General features: G+C 33.9%; 1 protein-coding gene across 1 annotated transcript; it reads right to left on the bottom strand.

Annotated features, from left to right (window-relative positions):
• Window positions 1-5,472: 5,472 nt before the first annotated feature.
• LOC144569873 (eukaryotic initiation factor 4A-11) lies at window positions 5,473-8,758 on the bottom strand. Its single transcript, XM_078320352.1, has 5 exons — window positions 8,552-8,758; window positions 7,643-7,713; window positions 7,419-7,525; window positions 6,646-7,076; window positions 5,473-6,422 (listed from the first exon to the last, which is right to left on the bottom strand). The coding sequence occupies exons 2-5, from the start codon at window positions 7,708-7,710 to the stop codon at window positions 5,787-5,789; spliced, it is 1,242 nt and encodes a 413-aa protein (XP_078176478.1). The 5' UTR covers window positions 7,711-7,713; window positions 8,552-8,758; the 3' UTR covers window positions 5,473-5,786.
• Window positions 8,759-13,121: the final 4,363 nt, after the last annotated feature.

Genomic DNA, 13,121 nt, shown 5'->3' with positions numbered 1-13,121 from the left:
AGGCTATCTGGACCCCATCATGAGTGCACAATGCTTTCCAGAGAGCATGCAGATCGGCCTAATGGGTTAGCTTTTGAATGAATTTGTAGGCAGCAGTGAAATTCAACTCAAAATTTTGGAATCAATCTTAGAATCTAGGGATCTATCCGATTTAGAATTAGAAGGCTGGATCAATATGACTAATAGACTAGAAACAATTTATGCAGAAGAGGAATTACATTGGCAACTTAGAGCCAAACAACATTGGTTAGCTGATGGGGACCGCAATACTAAGTACTTTCACACTGTTGCAACACATAGAACTAAAAAAAATAGGATTCATAAGTTGGACATAGGAGGTCAACTTACAAATAACACAAACATCATCAAAACACATATAGTAGATTACTTCACTGAGTTGTTAGGTACGTCAGGGGTTAAATATGCAACATTAGCGACTGACTTCTGGGACCCCAATGATAAACTTACCTACAGTGAGATCACTCACTTAGAACAACCTTTCACTGAGGCTGAAATTAAAAATGCTATCTTTGACTCTGCACCAAATGGAGCCCCGGGTCTCGATGGTTTTTCTTTTAAGTTCTACCAATTCTTTTGGGATACTATCAAAGCTGATATCCTACTCCTTGCTCAATCTTTTCATAACTCCACCCTCAATTTACACAAATTAAATAAATCATGCATTTGTCTTATCCCAAAAGAAAAAGAGGCTACACAGATTAGGAAATTTAGACCAATCAGTCTAGTTAACTGTAGCTTTAAATTACTCTCTAAAGTACTTTCTAATAGATTAGAAGGTATTATGTATGATTCTAGACATAATACTTTCTAATAGATTAGAAGGTATTATGTATGATTCTAGACATAATACTTTCTAATAGATTAGAAGGTATTATGTCTAGAATCATAGATGACAGCCAAGCGGCTTTTCTCAAAAATAGGTATATTTTGGATAATGTTGTTCTTAGTCAAGAAATTATTCACTCATGTCATTTGTCAAAACAACAAGGGGTAGTCATTAAAGTTGACTTTGAAAAGGCATACGACAAGATTAATTGGGACTATCTTTTGGAAGTTTTACAAAGTAGGGGTTTTGGCCAAACTTGGATCAATTGGATTCGAGCTTGGCTTTATAGTTCACAATCTTGTGTCATAGTTAATGGAGAATTGACCAATTACTTTTATTGTAAGCGAGGAGTGAGACAAGGTGATCCATTGTCTCCCTTTCTATATATATTAGCGGCTGATACCTTGAGCAAGATTTTTCATAAGGGTAATCAAGCCAATGTCATTCAAGGATTAGGACCTCCCTGTGTGCATGGCAAAGCTATTACCAATTGCCACTATGCGGATGATACCATCCTGTTTCTACAAGCTCAAGCCGACATTGTAGAGGCAGCGTGGTGGGCCATGATGGCATTTGAGACCCTTTCGGGGATTCAAATGAATTCAGAAAAAACTGAAATGTATCCTCTCCATCTTACATCTGATAGTACTTTAGATCAAATTTTTCAATGCAAATGGGGTACCTTTCCTATTCAGTACTTAGGGTTGCCCCTCTCTGATCAAAAACTACACAATTCTGATTGGCATTTCCTCTTAGATAAACTCAATGGTAAGTTACAACATTGGAAAAGTCAGCTTCTGTCCAGTGGAGGTAGAGCTACCCTTTTAAATTCTGTTCTCTCTTTTGTGCCTCTTTATACACTATCTATATTTCAAATTCCAAAAACAGTGTTAAAGAAAATAGATTGCATTAGAAGACAGTTCTTTTGGCAAGGAGCTGGCTCTTCTAAAAAGAAATATGCTTTAGTCAACTGGTACAAATTATGTTTAGCAAAAAAGTATGGTGGTTTAGGGATTTTAGATTTACAATTGATGAACATTTCCCTTTTGCTTAAGTGGTGGTGGAAGTTAAAAGATCCTAGTTATCGTGGTAGATGGAAAACTATCATTTTGTTTAAATATTATAGTTCTCACAACATTCCTCTCTCTCCGTTTTGGGCTAGTGCCACCAGATTAGAACATATTGGTCACATGAGCATTAGGTATGAACCTGGTCTACATTCCAATGTCTTGTTTTGGACCGACCTATGGCTGGATAATTGTACATTGGCCACTAGATTCCCTGAACTGTATAGATCCTGTCTTCACCACCATATTCCCCTCACTGCAGTCATCCAATCTCAAGGCACCTGTGTTAGGTTTAAAGATGTTCTCATAGGAGTAAAACAACAAGAATGGGGTGCCATCCTTCACATCATTAGCCAAATATCTTTTACACACTTGCATGATAAACTAGCTTGGAGATGGGAATCTACAGGGAAGTATTCAGTCACCTCTTTATATCAATTGCTCAATCATCCAGGTGTCATACCTCCATATCCTTTACTATGGTGGAGTCTACCAATTCCTCCAAAGATACAAATCTTTATGTGGTTACTAAGTGCCAATAAAATACTGACTAAGACTAGATTAACTCGCAAAGGATGGACAGGGGACTCCACATGTCATTTCTGCTCTAAAAAGGAAACTCGAAACCACTTATTCCTCAAATGCTCTTTGGCTCAACAGGTTTGGTTTTGGTTAGGAAGAAACCAAAATTATATGGTATATTGGACCACTTGTACTGATATTGTTCATTTTGCTCTCACTTTAAACCTAGATGACCAAATTAAAAGGCGTTCTTGATAATCTATAGTGCTTTATGTTGGACAATTTGGAAGCATAGGAATGAGATTTGCTTTAACAACAAACCTAAAAAAACAGCTAGAAAAATTATCTTACTCACAATTTCTCTTGTTTCTTATTGGACAGAATCTACTCCCAAGAAGATCAAGGATGGTGTCGCACTGTGGCTGCCAACTGATCTTGATGCAATTCCTCTTCAGGCCATGGAACCGGATGACCTGCCAGTTGAAGACCATCCTATCTTGTATCTGACAGGCCCTGAGGGCTCCAACGGGGATTGATCGTTTGACGATGTCGCTCCAGTCTCAGATTTTTGATTCCTTTAGTGTCCTTAGCCCGCTATGCCGAGGCTTAGCTTTACATTCTGTGTTCTGTATGCTGTTGATTTCCAACCTACCTTTAGTTGTTTTGGTTATTATATGTGCCTCCACGTGTTTGGCACATATGTGTTTTGTTTTGTTGGGAGACTGCTTTTAAAATTGTTGTTTGTAATTTAACTTTTGGTTTCATTAATATGAAACGGGCTCCATGCCTTTTTTTCAAAAAAAAAAAAAAGGCAGCAGTGAAATTGGATTCGATGGTGTTAATAAATGTTTCTGGGACCTCCGTGAGCAACTTTGACCAGATATAAGAGAATCCGTTGTAGAAGAACAGGAAACAAATTGACAAGGGGTTTGAAAATACTTGATCGTTGTTATTGTTCTTGACATTTCTCCCGACTCCTGTGCATCTCAAACCTGATAATGATAGGGTGGCTTTCTATGCTCACCAGAATATCTCGAAATTAGAAAAGAGAGGGAGCATGGCAAGAGCACATGTACTTCGATTCAGGACATTAAAACTGCCTTAAAAAATTTAGCTGTACAGGATTCGTGCAATGAAAATGCAAATTACAAGTCTTTATGACCAAAACTCTAAAAACGGATAACAGAATACTCAAATAATAAGCATTGTTAACATAACTAACTAAGAAATACAATACAACTATATATAAAAAAACATCGCGGAAAGTATAGTGAAATTATTGTACACAGATCGGAAAAAATGGCTCAGCGGAGCTGACTTCGTCACAGAACAACACGTGTCGGTTACGTGCCGTGACTCTCTGTACAGGATTCGTGCAATGAAAAAGCAAATTACAAATCTTTATGACCAAAACTCTAAAAACGGATAACAGAATACTCAAATAATAAGCATTGTTAACATAACTAACTAAGAAATACAATACAACTATATATAAAAAAAAAAAATCGCGGAAAGTATAGCGAAATTATTGTACATAGATCGGGAAAAATGGCTCAGCGGAGCCAGTTTCGTCACGGAACAATACGTGTCGGTTACGTACCGTGATTCGCGTATTCTGTGCCGTAATCATTTGTGTACCGTGATCATCTTTAAAAAATTTGGCATGGCACGGCAGGACATGCGAAAAATTTAGTCACATCATATAATGTAGTCACGTGAGTCACATGTAATTAGTACTGTTAGATCTTGATCAAATGGTGAATATTGAATAAACTAATTTAAATTATGATTAAATGGTCACGGCACGTTTAGGCACGGCGTGACTCACGTGACGTGACCATTCGAGTGCCATATCACCCCTTACCATTTTAGTCACAGCATGACACATGAAAAATTAACTTGATCACGATACAAAATCAAAGTCACAACTTACTAGCCACAACACATTTTTTTTCCACTCTAATTTGTACATAGAAATTTTTTTTTTCTTTTAAAAAGTTATATTTTATATTTTTACTTAATTATCAACATTATTAATATTGGTAAATTTAGTTAATTAAGTAACAACTAATCTAAGTCTATATTTTTCTTAATCATACAAATAAGAAGAAATTTTTTTTTTATGAAGTAACATTTTTTAATAATTCATTACATAATAGACGAAGAATGATTAATTCTAAAAGTGAAAACGAAATCAGTACCTATTTGATTATTCTACATATTATAATAATTAAAATTAACTTTTATAAGTGAATATTAAACAAAGAACAAATAAAAGAAATAATTAATATCTAAATATTATCCAATATAAAAGAAGAGACTGAATCGCAAATAAGAATAGAATTACATAATTCAGTTTAACATATCTATAGCATAATTGATTATGTAGCATCACAAATAAAAAATAAAAGCTCACAAGCACATCCAAATTAAAAAAAAAAAAAACTAAACTCATATCGCATATCAGTCAACAATTGCGCGCAGCGGTCCTAACTGAACTAGCGAATTGTTAACTTTTATAATCCAAAAAAACTAAAGAATTTAAAGCTTAAACAATAACTGAAAAAAAATGATATAATAAAAGAAAGAATGACAAACCCAAATCGAAAAGCACAATCCTGACAATAACGACTGCGACTACTGCTCAAAGAATTCTTACTTGTGTACAAAAGAAATGCCTAATTCCGAGTCCCATTATGAAAACTGTAAAACCAGTTACGAATACTTCTGACGCTCTAACTCGTACGGACATTAGTTGCAACTTCTTACAATAAATTGTCCATGCACCCGATAAATATTTTCAGGCAAGACAAATTCTGAAAACGAGATATGATAAACAATTGAAAGTTAAAAGAATTAAAAAATCAACAAAAAATAAATGGGAAACTTGCGTCAAAAAACGATGGTACCCTTACCAGTTACCATAAAGGCAGCAACACCAGACGAAGATTTCCAATTAATCAGCAACCACCCCTCATAGTTCCAAAATATGAAAAGACTAAGACAGTCCACATCAACCCTGACAAACAGTAGCTAGGCAAAATTTCTCGAAATATAGCAATACAAACAAAACTGCTTCCTTTGGTTCCACCATAAGACAACATTAATTTAAACATCCCTAGTAATAAACCTTAAACAACAGACACTAAAAGACAACAATACCTTAAGCCCGTTCCAAAAAAAAGCCAAAACAAAAACACAAACCTAAACAGAAGTAGCAGCTAGGTAGGTCAACAAACAGACCGACCAATAAAGACAACAATAATCTTAACAGTAATTATAAAAGTCAACCCTTGATTCGATTTTATAAGACTTCACCAACCAATCCAAGCCAAGCCAACCCACGCCACTTACAGAAGATCTGCCACGTTAGCCGGAAGCTCCTCAATCACCACGTTATAAAACCTCTGAATATCAAAAAGCATCCTCTCATCGTCACGGGTCACAAAGTTGATGGCCACACCCTTACGTCCAAACCGACCACTACGACCGATCCTGTGCAAGTAGTTCTCAGGCTGAGTCGGCAAGTCATAGTTAATAACAAGTGATACCTGTTGCACATCAATACCACGAGCAAGGAGATCAGTGGTAATTAAAACCCTTGAAGAACCAGATCTGAACTCGCGCATGATGATGTCACGAGTGTTCTGGTCCATGTCACCATGGGTGGCAGAGACAGTGTGGTCACGACTGCGCATCTTATCTGTGAGCCAGTCGACCTTGCGTCGGGTGTTGACGAAGATGACCGACTGGGTAATGGCCAAGGTCTCGTACAGGTCACACAGTGTGTCAAGCTTCCACTCTTCTTTCTCCACATTCACGTAGAATTGCTTAATACCTTCGAGGGTGAGCTCGTCACGCTTTACAAGGATACGCACAGGTTTGTTCATAAACTTGCGGGTAATTTCAAGGGCTTCAGGAGGCATTGTGGCTGAGAAAACTCCAACTTGTATCTTTGAGGGAAGGAGTTGGAAGATATCATAGATCTGAGAACATTGAAAATAAAAACATGATAATCAATTTAATTTAAAAGATAAAATGAAGCTATGCAAGTTATTCACCTTATTTCCCAAGCTAATATGAGCTATTCAGCAAGGAATTACCCGGAACCATCAAATTATGTTTGAAATTCAATATGTTTATTATACAAGTTTTCTATAAATTATATTGAGAGAAAGTTGGTATCAGATTTATATACAAATTCAATACCTGATCCTTGAAACCACGGGAAAGCATCTCATCAGCCTCATCGAGAACAAACATCTTGATGTTATCAGGCCTAAGAGAGTTCCTCCTGAGCATGTCAAACACTCTGCCAGGGGTCCCCACCACAACATGGACTCCACTCTGCAGAATTCTCTGATCTTCCCGGACACTGGTGCCACCAACACAGGCATGCACCTTGACACCCAAGTAGTCTCCCAGGGCACGCATGACCTTCTCGATTTGTTGTGCCAGCTCACGGGTCGGGGCAAGAACCAAGGCTTGGCACTCAACCAAGCTGTAGTCAAGCTGCTGAAGAATACCAGAGCAGAAGGTCGCAGTTTTACCAGTACCAGACTGAGCCTGCTGGATCACATCAAGTCCCTTGCAAAAGGGGACTATGCCTCTCTGCTGGATTGCAGATGGCTTCTCAAATCCTGTCATAGAATGGCTAAATCACTTAATGATGATTTCAATAATCTCTAAACGATCAAACATGAAGGTCGATTATTATGATAAGCACAAATTATTTTCTTCTTTTCTGTTTCGCTGGAATCCATTGAAGTAAAAAAAATCAAGAGATAGCAAGTCAGGTAAAGACGAGCCATAAAGACATGAGGATTCACATATTTGCTAGCCCCCAAAGGCACACATAATAGTAAGATGACATTATATCACATGCATTAAAAATTTCCAAGCAAATTATAGAATATAAAAAACTGGAAGCTGCCAGACTCAGGTAAAATATAGATAAGTAGATGTCTAGATTATATTTGTACCATAAGCATATATGCCTCTGAGAAGGTTCTCTTGGAGCCCCATATCATCAAAGCTCTCATGGACTTCGTCATATGATGTGAAGAACTCCTGGCCATCACCGCCAATCCTACATTACAACCAATGTAGAAATGAAAACAAGTTTTAGATAGATGACAATCACGTTGCAAAATAATAAATACAGATTAAATTTACAATAAATAAAGATTTAAAATAGGAATCCTACAGCTCAGTCATTTTCGCATCATACTGACGCTCATCGAATTGAGATCCTTGAGGTGCAATTCCAGCCATTTTCTGCACCAACAATTACAAACAAATTCAATAGAACTTCAAGAAGTATTGCTCTCCAAAAAAATAAAGAAAAATCATCAAACGTTAGATTGGTCTGATATTTACAGATCTTTAAAAAAATAAATTGCAGAGAAATAAAGCACTACACAAGTTTAGCCATGCACAAGTTTAAATGACAAAAATCACACGCAGATGGACTCATTATCAGTGATAGAAAATATGGATCACGACAATATAAAAACAAAGGACTCAATTTTGAAAAAATCAAAGCAACTTAGGCAGAGATTATATTTGAGCCATATTGAAGCCAATCGTCGGATCAATGAAGTCCACCCCAAGTGCAGATGCAGATTACATTTGTGCCAAATTGAAGATAAACAAATACGGAGGAAACTGAAAAGAAACATCGCTTTTAAAGCACTATGATTGAGTACCAAAAATATAGACGATTTTTTTTAACAAAAGGTGACGCAGACGCAAAGAAAAAGGAATCAACTTTTACTACTAAAACCTACTTTTTGTTATCCACAGAGAGGAGAAAAAAAAGTTTGAGAACTAACCAGAGTTGTTTTTTCAAAATCAAAATTAAGGAGTCCCAAGAACAAAATATTAGAAACAGATCGCTGTATTAGTGCCTATATAGTACAACAAATTTTACAATTTAAAACGACCTTAAATTAGACTAAGCTTAGAAAAGTATACAATTTATATACATGAAGAACAAAACCCACTAAACTTAGAAAAGCAAACTGCTAAACCCTAATCCTACAGTCGCACTTAAATTAATCCCAGATCTATAAAAGAGTAGCTGATCTAACTAAAAATAGCAAGAAATTCATACCGCAAGCTAATTAGGGGTTCGAGACGGAGGAAATCGAGTAAGATCAAGCGATCGATAGCGCGAAAAATAGATCGAGCGACGAAGAGTTGAATCCGAGGCAACAAGTCTCGAATTCAACGGCGAGAGAGGAGAGAGAAAGTAAAGTAGGGTTTGGCAAGGCGGCTTATAAGGGGGTTAATGCAAAGGCGGAGGTGTGTCCGTATGCTATCTTCTTTCTCGGGTAGGGTTTCTTATTGGGCCTTTATTGGGCTTGAAGTGTTCTCTTATGTCGGCTATTTGTTCCATAATCCGACCCGTTTCTTTGATGATTATATTAACGGAATATATAGCGTGTCGTAAATTCGTAATAACGATTAGTGCATTGCAAAATATTATCTTATTTTAAAGGTACCAGTATTTACGAAAAAAAATTACCAATTTATTTTTATTACTTTGCATAAGTTTTACTTCGATTTGTTGTTTTAAAAAATAATTCGATGTATTAATGGACAACATATTTTTGCTTTTTGTTACTTTAGTCTTAGATTCTATATTTATTCGTCAAATTGAGTGCCTTTCCATCTGCCAATTTGCAAGCGCGAACAAAATGGAAGGAGAGAGACATTTGGCCGAAATATTTATTCCCTTGTTTGAAATATTACATGTTATAATTTATTAGTTATATTTCCTTATATTGACAATCAAATAAAGCAATATCCTGCGTACACAACCAATGAGGTTTCCTATCGTCCGATCTGGATTTCAATGGCTGAGATATATACAGTTAAAGAGAACTTAGATCAGGCAAAATATGACCAAACTAAATAGTTTGTCAAGTAAATTTGTCATCCGAGTCCGACTAGAACCTGCTAAACTAAAATATTCTAAACACGGTACTATTTTCAGAGAATTTCTCTCTCTTTATACTCAATTTATCATTTTATAGTATTATTTTAATTATGATAGAAAGTTAATAAAAGATTGTGTCAAATATGTAAAAGAAAACTACTAAATATTATTGAAATAAACAATAATAGTTTGACCTATTGTCTTTTTTATTTTATATTTATAATTGCAATGCTATTTTGAAAGCTGAATGCTCAACTAAAAAAATATATATATGTTTATTTCAAATTTAGTTTTTACTACTTGCACATTCTTAAGGTTTATTTTTTGTAAAAGAAAAAATAGAAACAAAAGGTTATCAACATATGAATTTTTTTTGTTGATGTCAACAATAAGGAAATGCTTTATTTTATACTAGTATTGTGTCTGTACGTTGCAAATTGGGACAAATTATAAGATAATAAAAAATATTTTATAAAAATGACATTTCTTGTACAAAAATAGACTAAATAACAAATAACATTTTTTCAATATATGACATATCAAATGACATCTATTCATAAATAACATATTATATAACATATTAAATATTTTCATAAAAAAGATACTTATAATCAGAATATTTGATCTGAGGATTGATATTCAATTTGAAATTTCATCTTTCAATCAAAGCAAAGTTTATTTGTGTAGTACGTATTCAACTCTCAAAATAACAGTAAAATAAATATATATAAAAGCAACAAGACAAGTCATTCATGTATTCTCTCTCAATAGCATTTAATAGTTTTTTTTTGATGTCTTTAATATTTTTCATTTACGGTATGTGACACAAGTTTTAAGTTCTCATAATTAGAAGAATTCTTCTGTAGGAGCGTGAATTGAGTATGAAGAGAGATCTCTATGTACTTGATCATTTGTTGCTCTCAAAATAGCACCGCTCAAATTTAAATGATTTGAACCCAAATATATTCGAAACTTGAATAAATTGCTAATAACAAGCAATGCGCGAGTATAAAATTATCCCCATAAATACATAAACAAATATAAGTCTAATATCCGAATTACAATGTTAAATAGGAAAAAGGTCGAAACAGCATAAGATAATTATTATAATACCAGAACGATCTAGTGATAGTTATTTAAATCCCAAAGGACAAAAAATTAGATATAAATTAATTCTAAGCAATCTGAACCACATGCTTTATCTGAATATGAATTATATGTAACTCACTATAATCCAAACTGAAACAATTCGAATGCGACCTGGGTGTGTTGTCCAAAGTCGATAAATCTGAATCTGAACAATAGAAATTATATATAGTTATATCTATCAAAATGGGACAGTATTGTGAGGGATACTATTGTGAGAGATACTGTTAGTATACCCTCACAGTTGTTTCCGTCACCAATAAAAAAAATATATATATATTTCTATTGGTATATCTTTGCGAATAGTCACTTTTTACTTTCACGGATATTATCTCATTCTCGTAGTATATTGAAAAATCAAAAGTACTCCAAACTAGAAATAAGATGGTTCAGTTGAACTCGAGTCTGACACCTATTTAACCATAAAATAAATTCAAACCTAACTTGAACCGACTCCAGCATACTCGATCCGTTCAATTTGCCGTGTCTAAGAGAGTTGCCACAATGCTACAGATACTGTATCTAAAAGTTGTGCCCTCTATTTATTTTTTCCATTTCGGGATATTATACTTATACGGTTATACCCGGCCCCCTCACACACACAAAAAAAAACACCCTTCAACTATTTTTCGGCCAACTTATAGAAAAAATAATAAATAATGCAAGTGTGTATTGTAGAATAAGTGTGCATATTAGCAAATATAAATAAGGAGCCTAATAATTGTACCCCAGACAAAATCCCCGAGCGTGTCCCCCAAGTAGTTTAACAGAAAAAACTTTCAATGTTATCTAACTTTCATTTCCAGTGCTAATATTCAAACATTTAAAGCTCTGTTTATAACATTTTACAATGCTACTCGCAAGCATTTAAACCTCTGTCTGCAAGCATTAAAATTCTAAATCTGTATAGTTTTAACTCCTAACTACTTTTGTTTTCAAGCAAAAAACGAAAAGATTCATTTCACCCACTTTTTTTTATTTTTTCTTTGATCATTCTCATCCATTTTCTCGACAATCCGATGAATTTTGTGAATCTAAAAATATAAATGTTTTTTATCCGATTTTATCTTTCAAATGAGATACATGAATAATAACTTTCGAGTTATATTTGTGTCGTAATTTTTTTTTACCACTTTAAATCTTTGTGACTTTCAGTTTTTTTTTAATTTTGCTTCAAAATAATTTAAACCTCTATTTACAAGCATATAACCTCATTAATAACACTTTAAATCTCTAGAATAAAACATATAAACCTCATGTACAAAGAATTAAAACCTCAACAATAACATTTCAAAGCATATAAACCTCAACAATAACACTGCATTTACAAAGCATATAAACGTTATGTACAAATAATTAAAACCTTAACAATAACATTTCAAAGCATATAAACCTCATGTACAAAGAATTAAAACCTCAACAATAACATTTCAAAGCATATAAACCTCAACAATAACACTGCATTTATAAAGCATATAAACCTAATGTACAAAGAATTAAAACTTCAACAATAACATTTCAAAGCATATAAACCTCAACAATAACACTGCATTTACAAAACATATAAACCTTGTGTACAAAGCCTTCAAAATTTTAATGGTTGAAGACTGAGATTTAAAAACTTGAAAATTTAAAGTCTCATGAGTTTTACTTTAAAATTACTCAAAAATATTTCTTCATGGATCTTATTTGAAAGATAAAATCAAATAGAAAACGTTCATATTTTTAGATTCGTAAAATTCATCATGGATCGTCAGAAAAATAAATTATAATGATCAGAGAAAAAATAAAAAAGAGTGGGTGAAATTAATCTTTCCGTTTTTGACTTGAAGACAAAAATAGTTAGGAGTTAAAACTATGCAGATTTAGAATTTTAATGCTTTCAGATAGAGGTTTACATGCTTGCGAGTAGTATTGTAAAATGTTATAAACATAGTTTTAAATGTTTTGATATTAGCACTGGAAATGAAAGTTAGACAACATTGGAAGTTTTTTCTGTTAAACTACTTGGGGGATGCGCTCGGGCATAATGGCTCGGGGTACCAGAACATTTCTCTATAAATAATGTGCATGAAAGTTAAAACTAATTAATATGTATTTCACAATAAATGGTTATGCATTATGTAATAGGTAAGTGTGTATAGGGGTGGAACTAGAAAATCTTGATAAGGGTTTGGAATTCAAAATGCACAATATGTAATAGACGAGATTTGAATTCAAGTCTTCATCATCACAAAATATAATTCTAACACCATACTACAAGTAAATATTTAATACTTTATGAGGGAGACTAAACTATCTACAAAAAAATTAAATTAAATTTCAATATACATAATTAAAACTTTAAAATCATAGGGTGGCTTAGTTATCCTTGACTAAGTTTTAGATCCGACCCCAAGTGCATCGTAGATTATTAAAACACATTAACTTGGTTAAAATATAGAGTAAAGATATTATCCCCTAACTTCTGTCCTCTAACAGTCCCCCCTAACTAACTAACTATCTTCATTCATATAAAAAAAAATAACGCGTCTCTCTCATCCCACCTTACACTATCTTCTCTAATCTTGTTCTCTCACACATCACCGCTCCTTCG

This window comes from Carex rostrata, chromosome 18, assembly GCF_964058835.1.
Source record: "Carex rostrata chromosome 18, lpCarRost1.2, whole genome shotgun sequence".
Lineage (NCBI taxonomy): Eukaryota > Viridiplantae > Streptophyta > Magnoliopsida > Poales > Cyperaceae > Carex > Carex rostrata.
The sequence above is the reverse complement of the archived record's forward strand: the minus strand, read 5'-3'. Positions and strand labels throughout refer to the sequence as shown.